At 41.8% G+C, this 24,508-nt stretch overlaps 1 protein-coding gene across 1 annotated transcript in view; it reads left to right on the plus strand.

The window, feature by feature from the left end:
- PLA2R1 (phospholipase A2 receptor 1) overlaps nucleotides 1-24,508 on the plus strand; it is a 946,386-nt gene that overhangs the window by 444,446 nt on the left and 477,432 nt on the right. The window contains exon 8 of the mRNA XM_085645464.1: nucleotides 723-880. Coding sequence (XP_085501590.1) covers nucleotides 723-880 — 158 coding nt within the window. The remainder of the gene's footprint in view (nucleotides 1-722; nucleotides 881-24,508) is intronic.

A 24,508-nucleotide genomic window follows, 5' to 3' on the forward strand; every position in this document is an offset into this window, starting at 1 on the left:
TTCAAAGTTTGTGGGCCATGTTCCATCCTGATGAATTTAACTCTTTGGTATAACAATCTACCAAACATGTGAGCACCACATTTCTGAAGGAGACTTTGATTCATTCTGAGACTAGATATTCTTTGAGTATTGGTATGGTGTGAAATGCTAAGCCTTTAATTTTTCTCCCTGTCTGCCATTAGGACACTACGGGCCTGGTTTAGAGTTTGGCGAATGGACACTCTGTCAAAGCCATCTGCCTTATTACAAGTACATTACGTACTGTGGCACTCTAATAAGGCAGATGGTTTAACTCTCACATTTGTGACAGAGGATCCATACTCCAAACTCAAAATCTCGCTCTAACTTTCTTACTGAGGCACAAAACCTTTTGTGCATTATATAGCCACAGCACGCTGTGCACAGAATCGAGGAGCTCATATATGATCATGCATTTACAGCAGGATAATCACTGCAGCCCATTTGACCTGAACAACTCTTACAACCTCCCTTCCAATAAGTGGCTTGTCGCAGGACCTTTTCCTTCAGAAATATTCATAAAGTGAATTGACTGTCTAGATGTAGAAATTGGATAGCTTTCCAGCTAAAGCTTGTTTCACTTTTTTGTGTAGCTATAAAGTGCATTACAGTTCATGAACTAGGCTTAACGTTTTATTAATCTGTTTTGAGATCCTTTCAAATATTCTTGTTATGCAACTTTCAGTTTTTCTTTATTTCCACAGAAAACGTAAATGAAACCTGGATTGGTTTGATGAGTAATGCAACCCCAGTTATGTTCAAGTGGAATGATGGCACTCCAGTAACTCTAACCAACTGGGATAAACATGAGCCCAATATCATTATAGGAGCTGACCACCTCTGTGTGTCAGCTCATGAAACAGTGAGTTCCATTATTGAATTTAAAATTGAAAAACATGTGATAAGTAAAAAATGCTTAGAACATAAATAGCATGTTTTTTTCATTGCCAATGGTGCATAATAACCCCATTTCACACTTAAGCATAGCTAAAAAATCTGTTCATTTCACCAATAGAAGAAAAAAATAACTTTCAAGTAACTGAGGAACAAGAGAACATGGCACTTGCGAACAATATGAGTTGGACTAATATGAACGGATTGGATTCCAAAATGCCTAATTATAACTATTTTATGAATCACCAGCATTACAAATGAGGTCTCTTATCTGGAAGTTGATTCTCCTGCCCCTAAGAATAAGAAAAAAGACAATCTTCATGTAAAACAAGTTGCTGCCAAGGCTTCTAAAGCCACTGGGAAGATTGGTGTAGGGACATCACAGGATGACCTTTATTGTAAGGTTGATTGTATGGTAAAGAGTGTCTTTGGGAAAAGATTAATAAGGATAGGGGCTAGTGAAACTTCCTTACTGAATTTGACAGTGCAACTCAGGGATGATGTATACTAAAACTCCAATTCAAATTAAGAAAGGAAAAACTGCTAAATTCTCAAGGATGGGCGGTAACTCTGGGGAGTCCCAGGATTCCCCTATAAGAGATGAGGTACGCAATGTGGGGGCTGCTGTACAGCACACGAAGTGTGACAATGTAAGGAGGTGTCAGGGCCCATCTTTGCCCCAATGTCGCTTCCCAGTTGCGAGTCCCCGTCTTTCTCTGTTCCCCCGCCCTCCCTGTGTTTGATTATCTTACTCCCCTCCCAATATAGGGCCTGATGGTCACTGCAGTTTTTCAACCGTCAGTAATCCCTCACCAGAGTTGGTTATTAACCTCCCCCCAGCAGCTACCCCGTATGTTGTTGTCTTGGGCAACTTTCCCCTTAAGGTAAGGTTTGAGTGAAAACTGTAACCAACTAAGTTACAAGGTGATGCACTGGCTGGGTGGGCCCCAGTCCCTTTCCCACCTTTAACCACTTCTTTGCGCATGATTGCTCTCTGCATTTGGAGCACTCAAACCAGAGTGAGTTCATAAATAGCTTTCTAAACAAATTCCACCTAATACCATCACTGGAATGACTTGTAGTCCATTTGCTAGATAGCTTACCTTCCACTTTTACAGGTCAGAGGTGTTCATGGATTATTGACTTAATATTTGTTTGATCCTTTGTTTTGGGTATAATTAAAGGATTTATTATCCCTTAGGGTATAGCAAACATAATCCTCTTTGTCTTTTATTGTGTTGGGGCAGTTCTAGAATGACTACAAAAGATAATATTTGCCCTGGAGTGTTCCAGGAGTGCTGATTAACCCCTTCCATGCGGGGCGGATTCCCCCGCTGTGCTGACCGTTACCTGCGCGGGCGTGGTCATGACGGAACGGTTCCGTCATGAGCACAGCTCAACCGACGCTCATGACGGAACCGTTCCGTCATGAGCGTCGAAGGGGTTAAGGTGGACTAAAATTGTGCCAACCGAATTCTTGTTAAAGCTATTCGAATAAGGTGCTCTCTATTTGTTTAAGTGATGTTCCCTCACCTAATGAGACTCTTGGGCTTTTGCCTCGCTATTACAGAAGATCTCAATAATCATGTGACTGTGTCAGGCAGCAGGGGGTTTGACAAGAATTGTTCCAAGGTGCATAGAAATGTGATTAATGCCCTCAAGTCTCAACCTAGAGACAGGGTTCAGGTTGCTCATTGTCATCTGAGATATAAAGGAGTTAAAATGGCATGAAAGATTCTTGAAGGAGGAAGCTTAGCATCAGCTTCATCAAGCGAGCTGTTTGGGAGACAGCTCAAGGTTTTGGAAGGTAATTAATCATCCTTTTTTCTCTCCTTATCAAGTAGGGACTATTATTACTCACATCCATCCTGAAAGCTGGGTCAAACATTTTGAGGCAATATATAACCCACCCAGTTCGTTCTTGATTTCAGATAGAGATTGGTCAGACTTATGTGCAGGAGTTTCAAAATTGACCCTGACTTGTGATGAAGTGTTGAAGGGAATCACTTTGGCTATCCAATAAGAAACTGCCAGACCCTGAAGGGATACCCCCTGATCTCTTTAAACTGGACCCTGAACTCTAGGCTCTTATTCTCATATGGACCATCTTTGCTGCTGTTGCCTGCGGGATGCCCCCTTCTTGATCTTTCTCCGTTATCATCCCTGTTTTTAAAAAGGGAGTTAGGGATAACCCCCAGTGCTACCGACTGATTTCCTTAATCAACGCTATCGTCAAAGGTATCGAATGGGTTATTCTTAATAGAATATTTACGTGGGCTGAAGTGTATTTGGACAAACTATCGGAAAAAAATATTGTGATACAAAAATGTTGTGTCAAGAATATTGGGATATCAAAAATATAATTGACAGGAATATCAACTGTAAAATATTGTTTTTAGTGTTGTTTTTAATTTTGTTGTAATAAATATCAATGTAGAAAATATTGTTGTATGTAATATCGTTTGTAAGCGTTAATTAGATATACTTTATTGCAGTGTGTTTGATTGTATATATTTATTATTTTAATTTATTTGAGTTTTAGCAATGACATTATTCAGTTATGAAATCATTTAAATGTGTACTTTTTAGTTGTATAAATGTATATAAAAAATTGTAGGGAGATTTTTTAAAATTACATTTTAAATTATATTATAAGTTAATAATTTTTAAAATATGAAAAATAATAATTTATAATTTTAAATTGTATTTTGTTATATACATATATCAATACATTATAATTTCATATAAATGAAGATATACATTAGTAGTATTAAATACATTTCTTCAAAAAAAATTAAATAGTATAAATTGTAAAAATATAAAACAAAACTTTTCATAAATATTTAGAAATATGTTTATATAAAAGTTTAACATTTTAAATATTTTGCAAAATATTTTAGAAATATATTTTGTTTTGGGTTTTAAAATTGTAATTTTATTTTTAAATACTTTTTCAATTAATATTCTATGCTTGTTTACTTTGCATTATGATTTTGTCATTTTATGGTTTAAACTTTATGAATAATATTAAATATTTTGAAAAATATACTAATCAATAGCATTTAATGGATTTGTTTTCTATTTTAATATTTAAATACAAATATATAGGTTTGTAGTTTTGGTTAGAGTGGTTTAGATAATATTTTATTTTATTTTATAATGAAGAAAACGTGTATGAGTATGGAGTGTTGATTGTGTATTTAAAATATTTAATGTCTATTACCTTGTTTAAAATGTTATATATTGACGTGGATATTGTAAATTTCACCTCTATAGCTTCCAACACTTTCTTAACATAGTCTTAGATTTGAGTGGGAATAGTAAATGTCACCCTTTTAGTGTCCATCACCTTCTCTAAATTATTTTAGATTAAGGTGGGAATTGTAAATGTCACCCCTTCACTCCCCAACACCTTCTCCAAGTAGGTTTAAATTGGAGTGGGAACAGCATGTTTCAACTCTTAACTAGAAATACATGCATATAAAAAAAATAGAGGGGTTTGGGGTCAGTCCTCTTCATTCAGTGGACTGGTAAAGTGTCATTCACATGTTGATTCCACTCCCAACACTACTTACATCAGGGGGCAATGGGTCAGCCCCTTTAGCCATTGGCACTCTTGCACCGGGAGCCACATATATTCTTGATCACAAGTGCACATCCACCTAAAAAGTAGTCCACTAGGGCTCAGGCTATTTCATATTTATTTATTTTGCACTTTCAAATGTTTACATTCTATTGTGTTTTGCTTGCAAAAATAAATTATCAAAAAATCATTACACATTTGTCCAGGCTAGACCTTTTGGCTTTGACAATGCTTGTTTTATATTTATATTAAATAATGATAACTGAGCTGAAGACAATTTAAAAATGATCCTTAAATAGGGGTGGTGTTAGAATGTTAAGTGTTTTAACTGCATGCATCTTAAAGCTTTTTTGGTGACATATTTGTAATTAATATTTGTGTGGATCTCAATGGAATGCTGAAAATAGGCATCTAAGGAACACATGTATCAAGCTATTTTGCGATCCGAAACAGCGATTCACAAAAATCAGCCTTTTGCTATCGCAAGTTAGCCCTAAGCAATGCATCATTGAAAATCGCAAAATAACTTGGAAAATCTCGAAATTTGTGATTCCTTTTTTAAGATCACGAAATAGCGAATTCATATTTGCGTATCTGATATTTCATAATCGCAAACATACGCATGAAACATTCGCAAATTGCGATTAAGCACTTGCAAAATAGCACCAATTCAAATCAGTTGTTAACCAGGTGAAAGCTGTTTAAACAGCGCTAGAAGGCCTCAGAATGTTTCACAATGGCCGCGCTGTACGTCATGGCGAGGAGGACAAGGATACAAGCAGCAACACAGAGAAGAAGGAGGATACAGGAACGCATTTTTAAAATACGCGTCATGTTGTTGGGGCAGACAGAGGAAGGGATTTTTGAGAAATATAGGTTGAATTTAGCCATGCTCTATAATCTGAAAGCTGAACTAGTTCCACTACTGCAGCGTCACACTCTCAGGACACATGCCACCCCCACCCATGTACAGGTCCTATGTTCACTGCACCTCCTAGCCTCAGGTAGCTTCCAGGGGGTAATAGCTGCAGCAGGAGGAGTTTCCCAAAGTGCACTTTCACGTTTCTTTAACTCATTCCTGGACTCTATCTTGCTGAGGATACACCACCATATAAGATTTACCTCAACACCACAGGAATTGCAGCAAACCAAATTTGACTTTTACCAGATGGCACATTTCCCCCACGTAATTGGTTGCATTGATGGTACACATGTAGCTATATGTCCCCCCTCAGTGAATGAGTACATTTACAGGAATAGGAAGTCATATCATTCACTGAATATACAAGTCACATATAATGCAAATAACGCCATCACAGACATAGTACAGGTAGTACGCATGATTCCTACATCTTCAGACACAGTGGCATACATACATGTCTCCTTGGTGGGGAATTTGGTGAAGGATACCTGCTCGGTAAACACATGTAACACTGTTGTGCTGATTCTCTGGTCATTGTGAGACATAGTAGAGAGTAATCTATTGCCTACCACCCCATAGGTGACAGCTCAAATGCTGTGCACTCATTCATACTGACACCACACCTGAATCCAAATACACCAAGTGAACAGAGATACAATTCAGCGCACATATCAACATGCAATGTGATCAAGAGGAACTTTGGCCAACTGTAAAATCTTTTCCGCTGCCTTCATAAAACTGGCAGGCATTTTAGAACAGGCCAGACACTTGTTGTAAAATTGTGGCCACTTGTGCCATGTTGCACAACATTGCAACTGATAGAGGCATATCTCTGGACCAATCGGATAGTGCACCTGAGGAAGACGATGAGCCAGGACAACCTCAACAAGCAACAAGCACATCGAGTCCATCAGACGGAAGACAGAGACGTGCAGAAAAAAACACAGAATTATTTTTAAGGTGGGTAATGATGATACAAGACACTACATGGTTCATTGCTATTGTAATTTATTCAACTAAAAGACTTCATGTTGTGTTAATGAACACATACCAAGAAGAAAACATGCACTGTGACAGTCAGAACGCAACAGGATACATTTGCCATGGAACTTGTACATCTGCACTGACAAATCCTGATGTCGGTTACCTCACCAACTGACATTCCTGTGCTCAATGCCACACTATTTTCTGCGACCAGCACACCTGTTGCCCGTTCTGTGGGCTCTGTCACATTACTGGTTGAGCCTTCTGATGCTGGAGTATTCCTTGTACTGCACCTTTTGCATTCGCTCACTGGTGCAATGCTCCTACTGAGGCTGGAGGCATCCTCACTATCCCCTCCACCTATGACATTACTGGCAGCAACTGAAGTAGTTTGAAAATTGCTTCACAGCATTGGTGACCTGTATCAGTCCCCTGGCCACATAACCACAGCAATGTGTAATTTCAACCTGCATTTCTACTGCACGTCGAGACAGTTGTGCTGTTGTGGTGCTCAGGCGGTTGATGGCCATCTAAGCGGCAAAGGAATTGATGGTGTCTTTTACGTTGGAACACATGGTCTTCACTCGCATAACTCCTTGAGGGCTTGTGTCATTTCACCAAAGTGTTCATTTGTTTCCCTCCGACCTTCCACCACAGCTGTTGCGATCTGCTTGATGCTGTCACTCATCTCTCCCATGTTCCTTGCAAAAGTTGAAAGGTGTGCCTGCATTGAATGCATGTGTTTGCATTGCAGGCGCTGTACCTTCAACATTGCGTTCTCCAGCCCACCAAAGGACGTTGAACTGTCGCCTTCCTCAGCTCTAATTTCTGCCCTTGCCCTGCGCCTCCTGATGTAGACATTTCTACGTTGCATTTGGATCCTACGTCTTGAGCTGGGTGTATGCACAGACTGTGCTGTTGGAGAGTCAGTTGGTCTATCCTCTTCCATTTCTAGGGCAGGTGGTGGTGCCACTGTGATCCTGTGTCTTGTGGGTGCAGTTGTTATGGGTGATGGGGACACTGCAATGTCATCACTTGACTGTGGCTGAGCCTCCAGGGGGCCATGGCCTTCAGTGTCATATGACTCCTGCGCAGGTGCATTTGTGATGTTAAACAGTGCAATTTCATTTTGCATATTTGGACATGTATTTCAAATTGCACATAGCATTGTTTAATAAAGTTATTTATAAACATTGTGTCTTGACATTAAACTTGCTTGTCGTACTTGCACCTATGCTGGTTTGCTCCCCACTTGCCTTTCCAATTGGAGTTGCTGACTGCTATTCCCATAATGCATTTTGTGTCATAAGTAAAATGTGGACTGGAGTTGTATTCGCTACACTAACCCGGATGTGACTTACGGACTATGTTTTTTTAATTCTACAGTTGTATGATCATTTGCATGCATCTTACTTTGGGAAGTACTGGGCAGTGCAGAGGTGTCTGTCTAGCTGCATCACTCCAACAACAGCTTCAGGCTGAAGGGTAGACTCCACAAGGTCCTCTAAGGCTGTAGAAGCTGTTTGTGTGGATGGTACTCCTCCAGCCTTCTTTGCATCAGCTAGCCTTGCAGCAACCTTTCCCTTCGCCCAGCTCCGCAGGTCATACCACTGCTGGTGCAGATCCAGAATGGAACGCTGTGTGACCCCCACTGCGCTGATTTTAGATTGTATTCCCATCCATATTTTCTTTTCTACCAACTATGGGACCTGCAGTGACTGTTTGCCAAACAGTTTTTCATGGCTCTTCACCACTTCCTCTATCAGGATTTACAACTCCTTCTCGCTGAACTTGAGCTTCTTTTCTCGCACTGCTGGCTCCTTCTCTAAGTTTCCCGATGCCTTTCTAAGTTATTGAATAGGTTCAGCTGTCCCAACAGGCTTCCTAGTGCTGTGCTCCTGCAGTCTGTCTCCTCCTCACTCTCAATACACAGGTAACAGCATGGGATGGCTCACTTCCTGGTTATGAGGTCATCATGCTGCATCTAAATCACGGATTCGCTATTAGCGATTCTCTAATAGCAGATTCGCAAAATTGTGAGTCGCATTTATGGAATAGCGAATTGCAATTGAGATTTTTACCGAATCACTAATAAAAATGGGAAATGTATTGATGCATTGACATTTGCGATTACCAAATAGCGATTCGGTAAAAATCGCTACTTGGTATTCACAAAAAACCTTTGGGATGCATATGCCCCAAAATGTCAATTTGATATTTATTCAGTCTGTAAAGCTGTGTGTAGCTCAATAGTGATTTGATATCAATGTATCACCTGTGAGATGAAGAAACAACAAAACAGAGTTTCTTCTCTATTTTTATAGACCTAACACCTCACCATAACCAGCTGAGGTCAAGCAAATAAAACACCCGCTTGTGCGAGGTTTCTCTTGGAGGGCCGTTTGAAAAGGCTTGTGATTGATCGCATTACACTGCTCCGTGAAGAGGACAGCCACTACGGTGGCCCATAGATTTAATTATTTCAGGCTCACGAGTGACCGTGTTACATTACATTTACATTGGTCCTTGAAGAGGTTGGTTACCGCGGAAGTTCATAGATTGAATATCTCATTGATTGAATACTTTTCAGGTTTTCTTGTGTCATTGATGACATTTTTAGTTCAGTGTGGATTGACCTGGGACAATACCCGAAGGAATCTCCCCACTCCTTCTTTGAACTATGTGGTCCAATAATTTTGCCCTGAAGAAGCCTGTGTGGGTGAAACGCGTTGGCTGCTGTGTTTTAAATATTGGATAAAAAGAACCTATAACAGCATCATTGTGAAAAGAATACTATTTCTGTCATCGCAGTCTTCTTCTTGCGTGGGATTTAAACCCTATGATATTTTGCATAGGATTCAATGTCTCTCCCACCTTTTGTGCTTATGTATTGTATTTGAAACCAATTGTGGGTGGCTGGTTTCGGGAGGTGGACATTGACTATCTGCAAACTATATGCAACCGTGTTAGGACTTTGAAAACATTGGTAGTGGATGCAGTGAGAAATACCCTGCCACTGTGTCTGTATGCAGTAGATATGCCCAAAAATGTCAATTTGATATTTATTCAGTCTGTAAAGCTGAGTGTAGCTCAATAGTGATTTGATATCAATGTATCACCTGTGAGATGAAGAAACAACAAACCAGAGTTTCTTCTCTTTTTTTATAGATCTAACACCTCACCATAATCGGTTTAGGTCAAGCAAATAAAACACCCGCTTTTATAAGATATTTATTGCCTCAGCACACACAATAGTCAATTGTGTGATTTGAATGCCTACTATGCCAAGGAATGTGTCACAGAGCACAGGTCTGTGATGGAGGAGCACAGTACAGTATGTGCACACTTCCTTGGCTAAGCATGACAACCGTCATCTCACTGACCTGCAGGGGACTTTCAGTGCTGGCAGCAACACATTTTTACATGTTCCCACCCAGGCAGAGTTGCTAGCTATCGTCTTCATGTTCAATTAGTACATCAGTGGCCTGCAACTGGGTCCTTTGCTACATCCATGTTGGGCATAGGTGGTATATGTGTGATTACCATCAGTATGTGCAGTAGGATTATCTGTATGTGTGCTGTGCATAGCAGGGGCAGCCAGTGGTCCATACTGATTTTCTACAGCTGTGTAGTACATAAAATGGGGGTTAGAGAGAGCCTCTCAGACAGCAGTGTGAATTGCAGGTCTTCTCTTATAGTATTCCTCAGGTCCTTTATAGTGGGCCAGACTCTAGGGTGCCAAGGGTGGGAGAGAGGGTGTTTATTTGTAGTCCAATAACAGTTACTGCCCCCTTCCTGAAATATTCTTCCCAAGAGCATTACCCCCATCAGGTTGAGAGCTGGTTAAGTGAGAAAGCGTTTCCCTTTTTTGTGCCTTTGTTTTAGTTCTCCCTGACATGGAGCTCCCTACAACATCCAACTTTCCTGTTGAAATATTGAAACTGGTCTCTGAGCTGGACTTTTGGAATACACAAACTTTGCAAACATTGTGGATGAATCAGGTAGAACTCACCAGTCTCTGTTGCAGGACGTCCAAGGGTATCTTGGCGCTGAATAACAGATGTTTATTTTTACCCAATTCAATGGTACTCATTTTATCAACCTCAGAAGGATGAAAGGCTGAGTAGGCCCTCCGAGATTTGATCCTGGGACCATACAGTGGACGTGTTAGTTGACTAAGTCACCAGACCTGGCTACAGAATGTATTTCTGCATGAAGGAAAGGTTGCCCAAAGGAAGAGAGCTTGAAAAGCTGGCCAGGAGGAGCAGAGCATGGCCCACTGTAGCCCAGCAAAAGATCTGCACCAACAGGCAATGTGGGAAGGCACTGGTCCCTCCGCAGCATGTCTCAGGAGCAAAGCAACTTCCTCTACAGACTCATAGCAATTTGGTGCCACTGAAAAAATCATTAGAAGAACTAGAAGTGCCGGAATGGACTTGGCACTACAAAGTGGACATGACCATTGTTCTGCATCTACATCACTGAAAGACCCAGCACCTCAGATGGCTTAGTGCTAGACCAATACTTCCACAGTTGGAAGTTGATCACTGCAAAATATTGATCAGAATCTCTGTAGTTGCCTGGCTTGGGCACTTGTTTTGGTAATAAGCTTGAATGTAGGCATGAGCAAGATCCTCAACAAGAAAAGTTCCATTGTCCCTTTGAGCACATGTGAGTGCAAGTGAGCGAGTTCGCTGAATGTCTGGGTTCGTATAGCCCCATTTCTTCCTTCGGAAGAGGTGTTCTTGTCCCATACTGCAGTAACAGAGGCTTATGCATCAATGAGAGTGGTGCACCACCTCATCTGGCTACGCATAACAGAGGACTGCTGCCCCAGGACTAAGTTGGAGTATTGAACACAATCAAGGCTGCAGGTGGTACAATAACTTTTTGAAGGCACTGGAGCAGCTACACAAGTAACTCTAAAACCATGACACTTTTAACAATCTTAGCTTTGGCCCAAATGCACTATACTATTTTGTCTCAAATGCTCCAATTCATAAAATAGCAGTAATTATGATCACAAAATGGTTTCCGTTGTGTGCAAATCGCATCTTAGGAGTCAGTAAATTCTGCATGGATACCAAATTGTAATTTGAATGGGCATGTGATTTCCACATTGTGAATCAGTATTCACAATTATCAGTGGTTTGTATCCAGGAATTCTAGGAACAAATCATTGAAAAGTTACTTACTCGCATGTTGGGGCGGCAATATATTTGCAAAAGGGAAGTGGTCACCTTTGACACCTCCCCGTTGGTAATCGTGGAGAAAGTTTCTAAGGGAGGGGAGTATCAAATCTGGTTCCCCAATGGACCCAGCCCGCCTAAAATCACTAGAGAAGGGCTAGATATAATATTACCCTATGTACAGCAACTTCTGGAGCTATCCTTCCAGTGTGGGGAGGTACCGAGTAAAGTGGAAGCAAGCAATTGTACTCCCCTTAAAAAAAAAAACATCAGCAGATCCGGGTCTGTTGGATAACCTGCGTCCCATTTCACTCCTGCCTTACTTCTCTCAAATAGCAGAAAAGGTGGTGAACATGCAATTGGTTGCGCTTATTAACCGGCACAACCTATTCCATCCCATGCAATCAGGCTTCAGTGCCACGTACTCTACAGAGTAAGCGCTACTCCTCACCACAGAGACACTACGCAGGCATGCGGATGATGGGCAGACTGTAGCTTTGGTCCTGCTGGACCTCAGTGCAGCCTTTGACACTGTATTCCACAAACTGCTCCTGCAATGACTTTTGTCAGGTGAACTGGAGGGAGCAGCTCTAAAGTGGATAATTTCCTTCCTCCAGGATCGTAGCTTCCATGTTGCACGACGTCCACATAGGTCCAAAAGCATTCCACTCTCACAGAGGGTCCCAAAGGGTTCAATTTTGAGTTAAACTCTCTTTAATCTTTACATCGGACCCCTGGTGGAAATCGTGGAAAAACACAATGTCACTATTGTGTCTTATTCAGATGACACGCAGCTTGTTGTCACTTTATCCCACAACTCAGTAGATGAAGCCGCCCAGTTCTCTTCTTGTCTGAGGGACCTTGCTTCCTGGATGACAAGTAATTGCCTCATGCTGAACGGCAGTAAAACTGAGGTCTTGGTCATAGAGAAGTCCCCTTCCATCTGGTCCTCATCATGGTGGCCTCAGACTTTGGGTCCCACACCCATCCCGAAGGAGGAAGTAAAAAATCTAGGAGTTAGGACGGACCCCAAACTCTCCTTTGAGACCCACACTCGGAAGGTTACAGGGAAATGTTTTGGAATCCTCAAAATGCAGAGAAAAACTCTGGATATCCTCCCCATCTCAGCCAGGAAAACCCTGGTCCATACTCTTGTAACGTCACAGTTGGACTATGGAAATGTCCTCTATCTTGGAGCAACAAAAGAATTTCTCTATAGGCTATAACGCATCCAGAATGTGGCAGCACGCCTAGTTCTCAGTTTACCTAGGAGCGCTTCCTCTGTGAAAGCCCTCGACTCCCTGCACTGGTTACCTATTAATAAAATAATTCTTTTTAAAGCCCTGTGCTTTTGCAACCGGAATCTGCAGGGCAAAGGACCCAGTTATCTCCATGATCATCTTGTCCCCCATAAGCCGATGCATCACCTCAAGTCAACGGGGGCTCACTTGGTTAAAGTCCCTAAAATCCAAAGAGAAATAATGGGTGTGCATTCATTTGGTTATTTGGCAGCCAAAAACTGGAATGCATTACCTCTTTTTCTTTGAGTAGGGTCATCGGAGAACGCTTTCTTCAAAAGTTTGAAAACTTGGCTCTTCCAGCTCTGAGGTTTGTGTCCGTATTGTCCGTTTCACTCTTTTTCCCCCTCCAGCTTTCTCTTTTATGAAGTGGTTCCTAGCGTGGGGACACACCAGCTGGTGTAACCAGGCGCTTTATAAATGGTTTATTATTATTGTTGGTGCTGACTCTCAACATAAAACCTTTAATTTTCTATAGCAAACCAGTTTTCTTTCAGGAAATTGGGATGCTTTTAAAAGCACTTTTTTTAAAATTTAAAAACAGTTACAAACATGGTGGTCTGTTGACTCTTACAGGCCACCATCCCCGTGAGTGTAGTAATCAGAATAAGTTACAATTTGCAACCTACCAAATGAATACGAATTAGGCAGGTTGGATTGCAACTCACTCCAATTTGAAATTTTGTGAACTGAACTTTTAGTACATAGGTTGTTTCACAAAATTCAACACTAGTCACAACATTACTGGTTGTAAACTGCAACCATTTTTGCGACAAGTGCAATGATACATGTGGCCCATTGTGCTCTGCAGTCTAAGGGTGGGGGCCGAGATGTGAGATGTAATGTCCCAAACATTGATAAAATCATGGGGATATCTTCCAGGGCAGTGGTAGCTTGTCCCTCTGCAACTACCTCATGAATTGTTTATACATACCTTTTTTTATCCCTCTACAATTTCCTTTGTAATATTTAGTTGTATGCCATATTAAAATACCTTCTTTTCTGCCAACCAATGGTCTGGCACCCATCAAAGCTCTCCCAACCAAAATAAGAGGTCCCTCTGCCCCTCGGTTCTCATCAGAACATTTGGTCCTGAAAACGATTAGTAAAAAAATATGGAGCGTCTCTGATGAGCAGGCTATGATTTAAAGGCCAAGCAATCTTCTAAAACACCATTGAAACCTTCTTACAAGGCAATTAAACCTGCTCAGAGTGTGTTTTTTTCACTACGAATTGACTGTTAATAACTCTTCACAAGAAATCTTTAAAATCGCTATTTCGTTTTTGAATCCTAAAGCTTTCAGTCCTACCATCTCTCCCTCATTCGATGTCTGCAATAATCTCTCTGTTTTCTGTGAGGATAAGTTTTTAAAAATTCACTCCTGCCTTGTATGTACATTTGTCATAGACGGTTTCCGCTCCTTTGTCTGTTGCAGGAGCCGGAACACTTGCACCCTGGCCACCTAATATTACTGCCTGTAATTTGAATGAATTTGTACCTTTTCACAAACACATTTCAGACGGCCTCTTGCTCTGTAAATAAGGATCTCCTGGTGATCTCTGTCCTCCAGCTATACTCCACATGACTAGTGAGGCCATTGCTCCAGCATTGTAGCAGCTTTTCCACTGTTCTTTGACCTCACTGACGGTTCCTCTTGACTGGAAAAGGGTAAAAGTGGTCCCTTTGTTAAAAAGAAACATCCACTAACCCAGATGTTTTGGTTAACTTTTAGCCAATATATTTTCTACAGGCAGTGTCAAAAAATTTTGAACAATTATTCCACAATCAGTTCAGTTTTATACTTTATTCGGTTGGGACATACAACCATAAAAGCACAATATATAGCACATGACATACTAAAATACCATGATACAGATCCACATACAATATTAAAACACATACGGTTATCATTTTACAATATCCAACAAACTATGGTTATCTTCTCTTAAAATGAACAGTAAGCACAGATTAACATTGCATATTTACATTAGGGCGAACCATCGGGGCGTTTCTTTTTCCGGTATAAAGTGCGTAAGTTAAAACAAAACTCCAGATGTAAACAATGGACTCATAGCAGCATGACCTGATATTGATAGCAATAGCGAAGGATCAACTCGCAAAGGCTTAAAAAGTAAAAAAGCTAAAATGTGAAGTGCATAGCAGCATAACACAATATTAGTAGCGATGTATCGTTTCACATGAAGTGCAGGAGCAATTGGACTGTCCCTAACTTAATGAAGGATAAAGGTTCACGTTAGAACAGCATACTCTTTCTTGTCTTAATTGCATTTAAAATAAAAGTAGCAGTATAAAAACATACATCAGGGTCATTGAGTGCCAAAAGTAGGGTCATAGCAGCATTTATGGTATTGGTTTCATACTTTTTAAACAGGGGCTTGAGATAGACAATCCTTAAAGGCAGAAAAAAATCACATAAAAACAGGAAGTGCAAAGTGCTTTGTTTTGTGGACCCGTCACAAGGACAAGGGGTAACTGGGTGCTGATTCATCACAGGGAACGCAACCAGATGGTGCACGAGGCCTAATCTCAATCTGGTTAATACATAACGATGGGAAGATCTTGTAACTAGAGAGAGATAGGGTTGGAAACCCAGCGTATCCATATATTGGTGGTAAAACTGGTATGTGGTTTGTTTCTTAATTAGTTCCCTCCTACATGCGTTCTTATGTGATAAAAAGATGTTCTTTAACTCCTGTTTAGATGTAACTGGTATCTCGTTATACTTTCCCAGAACAGATAGATTAAAAATGGCCCCATAAGTTTGAGCCAAATATTTCAACCATGGTATATTTAAATAATTTTCCAGGCTTAGACAGTCATTTATAATAGACTTAGTAAAAGTTGTCTCGTCTTTAGACCATATCGAACGCCAAAGCTGAAGCGGTCTCAATGCTATTAAATCACTCAAAAAGTTAAGACCAACCTCGCACTGAATAGGTTCAGAGGGGGCAGAGACGGGGAGACATAAAAGCTTTTTTAAAAAAGAGTTCTCTTCCACCTGTAGATCATGGCAAGGTTCTGATCCCCAAATCCCAGCCCCGTTTAGGGCGACCGATGTACATCTAGCTTTAAAGATCTCAATCATGTCTTTGATACGACGATCCCCCAGATTAATGGCAAATTTAAAAACACCATATATACTTTTCCTCAACTTGGCCCGAACTTGGGACATTTCACAATTCCATTTCCCATCCGATGAGAAAGAGATACCCAAATAACAGAAATTATCCACATTTTCTATTTTATTACCCTCGATAAAAAACGGTTTCAAGCTTTTATATATTAGGCCACATACCATTGTAAAGGTTTTGGTTTTGTTTATTACCAGCTTCCTCTGGTTGGCAAAAGCTCCAAACCCATCTATTAACCTCTGGAGGCCAACCGGTGTTCTTGATAAAAGCACGGCATCGTCCGCATAAAGCAGGACTGGTACTTCTTTGCCTTCCACTAGCGGTGGATCCGCCTGTATCCTCTTAAGTGTAGCATCAACTTCGTTAATAAACAGAGTAAAGAGTAGTGGGGCTAGTACACAGCCTTGGCGAATGCCGCGTTTTACATTAAAATTGGGGGTGCATTCACCCTTCTGGCCATATCTAACTTTGGTTGAAAGGTTTTCGTACAACCTGGCCAAGAAATAAATAATCGGTTTCGGGGCCCCTAGATTGAGTAAAACAGACCATAAAATTCCATCATCAACCAAATCAAAAGCACTACTTAAATCAATAAAACATAAAAAAAAGCCGACCCTGCTTGGCTTTGGTATATTTACCGATTAAAAGCTCCAAAGTAATACATTGTTCCAACGTGCCTAACCCTTTTCTGAAACCATATTGTGCCTGTGACATAATTTCATTATCGGAAACCCACTCCTCCAATCTTAACAATAAAACTCTACTCATGATTTTTACTGAGGAGTCAGGTAGTAAGATTGGGTGGTAGTTCTTCGCTTCTGATTTGTTACCTTTTTTATAAATAGGGATAATAACAGATTCCCCTCAAGAGGAAGGGCATCCCTCGATTACCGCTGCGTTTAAAACTCTGGTAAGTATGGGACCCCACAGTTCTGGTATTGATTTGGACACATCAATGGGGACACCATCAACACCCGGTGCTTTGTCTCCTTTACCATTTCCTATTCCTGTCCGGACTTCGTCCAAAGTTATATCAAGCGAGATAATTGGCCAAAGGCATTCAAAATTTAAATTTACTGAGGGGATATCGCTAGGGCTGAAAATACTAGAAAAATGGGCCACACATTCTTCACAGCTTACATGAGTTAAAAGCTCTCGGACTGATTCAATTTTAAGTAATTTTGAATTCACTGTTTCCCAGAAAAGCGTATTATTTGAGGTTTCTGCTGCGAATGCAAGGTTGTCTGTTGTAAAGGAAGATACAGAGTCCATCTGTACATGGAGGTTACTTCTTTATTAGTAGCTTGGTTCCAGCATAGGTGGTCAGGATGGTAGGAGAAGATAGATGATACAGCGATAGCCCCACCAGGAGCAAGCTCCTTACAGCTCAGCCTGAGTTGACTCTCTAACACAGAGAGGCACCCAGGCATTCTATGATGTCATGGAACATTTTGATAGAGCACTACAGTGGAGAATAGTAGACAAGTTATTTACTACACATCCTCCTTCCTTAGGGAACAACAGCAGAAGTAAAGATAAAGACAAGTAAGATACATCAATATATCATTAGCTAGAAGACACAACAATGAAATGCACATATCCACAGGTGTAATGCATGAGGTATCAGAAATTCCACCGGCATGAACAGAAATGTGTGGAGATGACAAATAACATTACTACACACCCCATCCCCCTCCCTTAGGGAAAAACAAAGCATGGCTTAGATGGAAAAAAAACAATGCAACAGAGAAGGGCGGTCACCCAAACAACCTCCCCAAACTCGGGTACACCACAGGGTAGACACCCTGTTAACCCCTTCGCCGCGGCACGAATTTTGCCGCGGCGCTGGGGGGGTTCGGGGTGAGCGCGGCGCCGCCATGCTCGTGACGGAACCACTCCGTCATGAGCCACGGGCGCGCTGTGCTCATGACGGAGTGGTTCCGTCACGACTCCGCCCACTTGCATTATTCGCCCGCACAGGCGGGGAATCAGCGCCGTGTGGGCGGAGCGGGCGGAGCAGCCGCAACGGCCGCAGCATGACGGAACCACTCCGTCATGAGCACACGGCGCCCGTGGCTCATGACGGAGTGGTTCCGTCATGAGCAGGCAAGGGGTTAAACAAAGGTGGGTTGCAGACACTAACCCTTGGGAGAAAACAACATCCCCAATAGAGAGATACAATAGGGGTTAGATACACTCTAGATAACAAGAAGAGTGCAAACTCAACAACAAAGATACTCCAGAGAAAAAACGCTCTGTAAAGAAACACAAGTTCCCCTGGTAGAAGGCGTGCTGACACTTGAAATCCGTTAAGGGTAACGGAAAAGATCTAAACGCTAGAGAGAAGCTTCTCACTCAAAGTTGTACAAGCGTGAAACCCTTGGCCACGAGTTCCACGCAGGTAGACTTCGACCGGAGCTTAGTGTCAACATGAAAGGAAGACCCATGATAACGTTAGGAACCAACCGAAGAACCTCCACCAAAATAGGGAATCATACAGGGTACTAACCCTTGGAAATAAGACAACCTCCCCTAGATAGGGTACACCAGAGAGTAGAGACTCTAGAAAAGAACATAACCTCCCCTAAATAGGGTACACCACAGAGTACTAACCCTGGAAAAATAACACAACCTCCCCTAGGTAGGGTACACCAAAGGGTACACACCCCGGAAACAACACAACCTCCACTAGAAATGGAGGACAACGCAGGGTACCAACCCTGAAAAAATAACACAAAAAAACTACCACCTCCCCTAAATAGGGTACACCACAGGGTGCTAACCCTGGAAAACTGAAAACTAAATTAGAGGCATTGACTACCCCCACAACCTCCCCATAGAGATGGGTACACTACAGGTTAATCACTTTAGAAAACAACAAAGCTTCCCCTAAGTAGGGTATACCACAAGGTACACAGAATGAGGGAACAAAATGCCAAGGGAACAAAAGACCTCCCCATGGCAGGGTACACCAAAAGGTATACATCACCCTAAAAAACGCACCTCCCCATGGCTGGGTACACCAAAAGGTATACAACCTCCCCATACCAGGGTACACCTCCCCATACCCGGGTACACCAGAGAAAGTTTAACCTTGGAACTGGATGAGCTCTCACAACCTCCCTATGGAAAGAATACACTAAAGGGTAAACGTCACCCTAGGAAAAAAACTGAAAAAATGGCATTTAGTGCCCCCAGAACTTCCACCAGGAAGAGTACACACCATTTTGTTACAATACATAAGCGAAATGAATAAAAATGAATCTGTATGGTTATAAACGACATTCTAGGCCGATGAAGACTTGCACACGATAACAGGCATAGAATGAATCTGAATGGAGTAGTTCTTAAACCACAGTTTATATTGACGGAGACCTGGTGGACGACGTCTCACCTGTGTCCAGATAAATATAACGAGTTCACCTTACTGGTTAGAGATGAAAAGCTGTAGCACCATGTGAAGACTCCACGAAGCGTCATCGTAGCGAAGAACCACCAGATGAAATAGCTGTGAAGCAAACAAGGACCCCAGGCAAAATGAAAGTCAGTCACCAAGACCACCTTCGAAGCTGCATCGTCTCGGCAGTTGCCACGCAAGAACAAACGTGGGGTGCGTGGTTGGCAAATTGAGGGCTTGCACCAACTGAAAGCATGAGCCACAGCTAACTTCAAAATGGCAGCACGTTTTTGACGCTGAGCCGGTTGGCTCATGGCACGCATGCACTGGAGAGCATCCAAGAGCAGCTGAGCAGATGCGGGAACATCGGAAGAACTTGGGGTTTGAGACGGAGGTAAATGCGCGCATGCTGGCGCTCGCGGTGAATATAGTAATATTCAAAAATTGCACGCAGCACGGCGAACGGCTAAATAACCAACTGTCTCACCTCAGAAATGGTACTTCACAGTAAAGCCAATTAGGGGACACACACAGCTTAACGGGTGTCAGTCAGAACGCTCTGCTTTGCGTTGCAGAAAACAGTCACCGATCAATGGCTTGCGCAGCTTGCCGATCCCCTCACAGATGCACTCAGGCATAGTAAAACTGGTCCTATTACTGCTTGCGGCCAAATCATTCCTCAGTAAACAATTAAGCAGAAAGTACTGGAAACAAACACAGTCACCGAACCAATGGCTTGTGCTGAATGCAGCTTCACCAAACAAATACATTAATTGCCGATTTCCTCACCAGTTGAATAAAAGTTGCTCACTGCAGGATGCTCAGACTGTAACAAGAAGTCTCCCTTCCATTTTTAAATACATCGCTGCTCTCACAATGAGACTTTGATGGCAATTCACTGAGGGTGCAGACAAGTCACGACACTTCCAGGAAGGCTGAGGGCTAAAATAAAGCAAGAGGACACCGCAGGCTTGTTGCCAGAAAGACTGTTCACTCTTGAAGTCTTACAGGTGACAGTAGGCTCCTCAGCAATGTGGAGACAAACGCCCAGGCTGCAGGCTGTTTAGATGGTACAAGACACTGGTGGGGCTGGCCAGGGCATTACATCTGAGTTTCAATTGACGTTTTGAAAATTATTTAAGTCTTTATTTCCTTGTGCTTTAGTTCCTTGGTTCCTTAGTTGTCCTTACTCCTTAGTACACGCGTCAGTTCTTAAGATCGTCGCCAAAATGGTTGTAAAGGAAGATACAGAGTCCATCTGTACATGTAGGTTACTTCTTTATTAGTAGCTTGGTTCCAGCATAGGTGGTCAGGATGGTAGGAGAAGATAGATGATACAGCGATAGCCACACCAGGAGCAAGCTTCTTACAGCTCAGCCTGAGTTGACTAACTGACTCTCTAACACAGAGAGGCACCCAGGCATTCTATGATGTCATGGAACATTCTGATAGAGCAGTACAGTGGAGAATAGTAGACAAGTAATTTACTACATTGTCCCATGCCTCTTGTTGGAGCTCTTTCTTCCTTTGTTTTATATTAAGATTATATTCTACTCTTATCAAATGGATAACTGAACTATCCCTTGGTTTATTTGAGAGGGCTTTTTTCAAACGGTTCAGGGAAACAGTACAAAAGTGATCAAACCAGCCCATGGCCTGTATTGGTTTCCTGGGTAGTAACACAGGCAGTAATTTAGTGATATGTGCGGAGATTTTAAGGAAATTAGACATAATCTGTGGCGGTTCCGTCCCGAAAGATAAACAATCATCTATTTCATTACTACATATCTGTATAATCTTTTTTTGCATCTCACATGAGCTGGAACCTCTCCATTTCAATCTTGTACCATTAGGGCGTGTCGGTATGATATAATTGTTCAGCTGTCTTATGCCCCCACATATTCAAGTACATAGAAATTGAATTATGGTCACTTATAGACAATTCGACAACCTGCGGGGTAGAACATAAATTTACAATATTGGCAGAAACTATGACATGGTCAATACAACTGTGCGCAGACCTTCCAATAAAGGTTGGGATCTCTTGTCCGATCCCATCCTTAGCACACTGCAGAATATCCAGGTCAAATTCTCTCATTACTGCATTTAGAGTGTTACCATAGGTAGTATGTGGGAAGTGCAGATAATCATTACCCTCTTCATTTTGACATCCACATACTTTGGTCATCTACAAAGGACAGGTCACAACATTAAAATCACATAGCCAAACAATATTCAGATAAAATTCTTCCCTATTGGCCATTTTGTCTAATTCTAATTTTAATTCTAAGACTACGTTATAGCGTGTGGAATCGAAAATATTATTATAGAAGTTAATCAAAAGCACATCCTGGACCTCCCTATGTTGCAGCCATAATAACTGTGAATGATGCCCTATATTGGTGCCTCTTTTGACTTTCATCGGTAAGTTATTTTTTTATAAAATTAACAGACCTTCCTTTGCTCTTCCACGGGGGGAAGGGGTTGCGGGTAGGTTATATGCTACATAACCATCAAAATAGACATCTACAGTACTCCAGGTTTCCTGAAGACAAACTATATCAAATGAACTAACAAATTCCTTCCATCCTAACACACCAGACTTACTTGCAATACCGGCTATATTCCAACTAATGATTGAATAACCATCAGCCTGGTGTGTTCCCTGTTGTAATGCGGATGGGATGGTTTCTTGGTGGGTAGGGTCACTAATGGGGGCTCCAGCTAGAACCTTTGTACTGTCGTCTGATAGTGCACTACTAAAGGAATTTGCGATTGAACTGTGACCGTTACTCCGATCTATATTAACCCCTTTTTGGGAGGTTATTTGCTCTCCTTGATATAAGGGTGTAATTTTATCACGGGCTACACAGTTCGACATGGAGAAGCCATCGGGATCTTTGGTAGACCCCTTTACTGAGGGCAAATCTATGTCCAAGGACCCAGGAACTCCCAACCCCCTTACATATATACTAGTTGGATCCAGTCAATCATTACAGTCTAGGGTACTGAGAGGTTGGAATCTATTATGTATGGGCAGACCAGGGTATTTCTGCAAATTTAGTACTGAATTAGAACTACAAGCACTGGGGTTCCAGTCTCCGAACTGAGGGTGACTTAAATGTCTATAAAAATAACCAAGAGGGTAGAGCGAGACACAGAGTTCGGTATGCGGACTTAAAGCTACTCTCTCAAGGGACATTCACGCCCAGGACAGGTTCTTAAAGTTAATAATGATACAGTCCCCATACAGAGTCTTTCTGGAGGGCCCTATCCAATTCACCCTTCTAGTAAAAAGTACCTGGTCCGCCTGTCCCACTGGGAAACTGCATTTTTGGTGCAACCAATGCACCACCTTATTTTTTGGGGTATCATAGCTTTCTTTTTGTTGCGCCTCTAGTTGTGGAACATTAACCATAACTGTCACATATGGGCTACATTCTGGCGGTAGGTTAATAAAAGTAACTGATAGACCCAGAGGCTCTTCCCTCCTATCCGGTTTATCACGAGTTGGGTGTTTATTATTTATTGCCTCTCCATTAATCTGTAGACCCATCCGCCTGTCCACTCTTGCTAAGGAATTATTGGCTGCCTTAGATGTAGGATTAATAGTCCCTGTATCATAGATCTTCCTAATGGGACTGTGAGATGTAGCTATACCACTAGTAGATGGAATAGATATAACTTCATTTGTTGGGTTTAAATTACGCCCAACTGGGCAATCACTCGACGGTAACCTTACCGGTCCACAAATATCTTTAAGGATATTGCCGAGTTTGGTTACCTCCGCATTTAAGCTAATTATTCTATCAACTAAGGGTTTGATGGTCGATTCGATTTTTTGAGTTAGGGTGGATATAATAAAATTAGCTTGTTCATCAGGCAATAGATTTAAAACACTCTCTCTTACAGGTTCCTTGCTCGTGTTGCGAGAAGTGGCCCCTTTATTTGGTTTACAACTATTCCTTGTCTTGGTTTGTTCTTTCCTGCAATTTCTTTTCCTTTTTAGGGCCGGGGATCCACTTGTAGAGGGTGATTGAGGTGTCACAGTGTGCATCGGTAGGGCTTAGGGAAGAAAAGGACTCTCAGAATGCACTAGGGGGGTGAGATCTTGAGCATTGCCCGATATGACATCTAACCCCGGGACAGATGGATTCACTTGACCATTAACAACTCCAAGAGACAAACGGCGTTCAGCCCTATTTATCTCCACATCTATGGCACTAACAACCTTAACTAAATATTCGTCTATGGTTGGGCCATGGCTTTCCTTATTTAAGGGGGTTTTCAAATGTTTACGCTTAGACATCCTACCCCAACACAGAACCTTATTATACAAGGCTACTAAGACCAGGCGAACTGATGCTATGTGTATTGTCGCCAATGGCTACTACGACAGAACTACGACAGAACTATATAAATATCTTGTGTAGCTCGGATACTGTGGCTTAAATACTTTATATTAAAACGGCCATAAAAGTAATATCCCGGTAACCATGTCATATAATTGCTTACATTCTGCAACTAAGCTAAAAACAAATAAAAACTAATTAATAAAAATATCCAGAGAATAAAAAACTTCTTCTGTTCCACCATGGAGTAGATGTCCATTAGGTAGTGCAAAAAAATCAATAAAGCACGACTTGCTGATAATGCAAATTACCACACTCTGCTCACTGTTTATGTTGTATAAACTACCCAAGTATCTGTGGAAACTTGAGGAACATAGTCCTTTGGAGTTGCAAAATGATCCTATATGCACAAAATTCAAACATTAAATAACGTGGCCCAGCCCTGCCACGATCTAGCGCTGTGGAAGCCCAGGGCCGGGTTTACCACGCCTTCTGGTGCTGGCGGGTAACGAAAACAACAGGCGCCACAGGGGGACTCTGGGAGCTGGAGTCCTCTGGTTAGTAGATGTGGCGATGCAGACCCCCACGTACTGTTAAGCAACAGATGGGCAGAGATATGGCGTGACGGGCGGCAGAACTGCAGACTTGGAGGCCCGAGGGCCTCCCTCGCCGATACCCCATGAGACTCTCTCTGTCCTCTTCTGTCCTCCGTTCTCTC

This window comes from Triturus cristatus, chromosome 3_1 (assembly GCF_964204655.1).
Source record: "Triturus cristatus chromosome 3_1, aTriCri1.1, whole genome shotgun sequence".
In the NCBI taxonomy this organism is placed as follows: domain Eukaryota; kingdom Metazoa; phylum Chordata; class Amphibia; order Caudata; family Salamandridae; genus Triturus; species Triturus cristatus.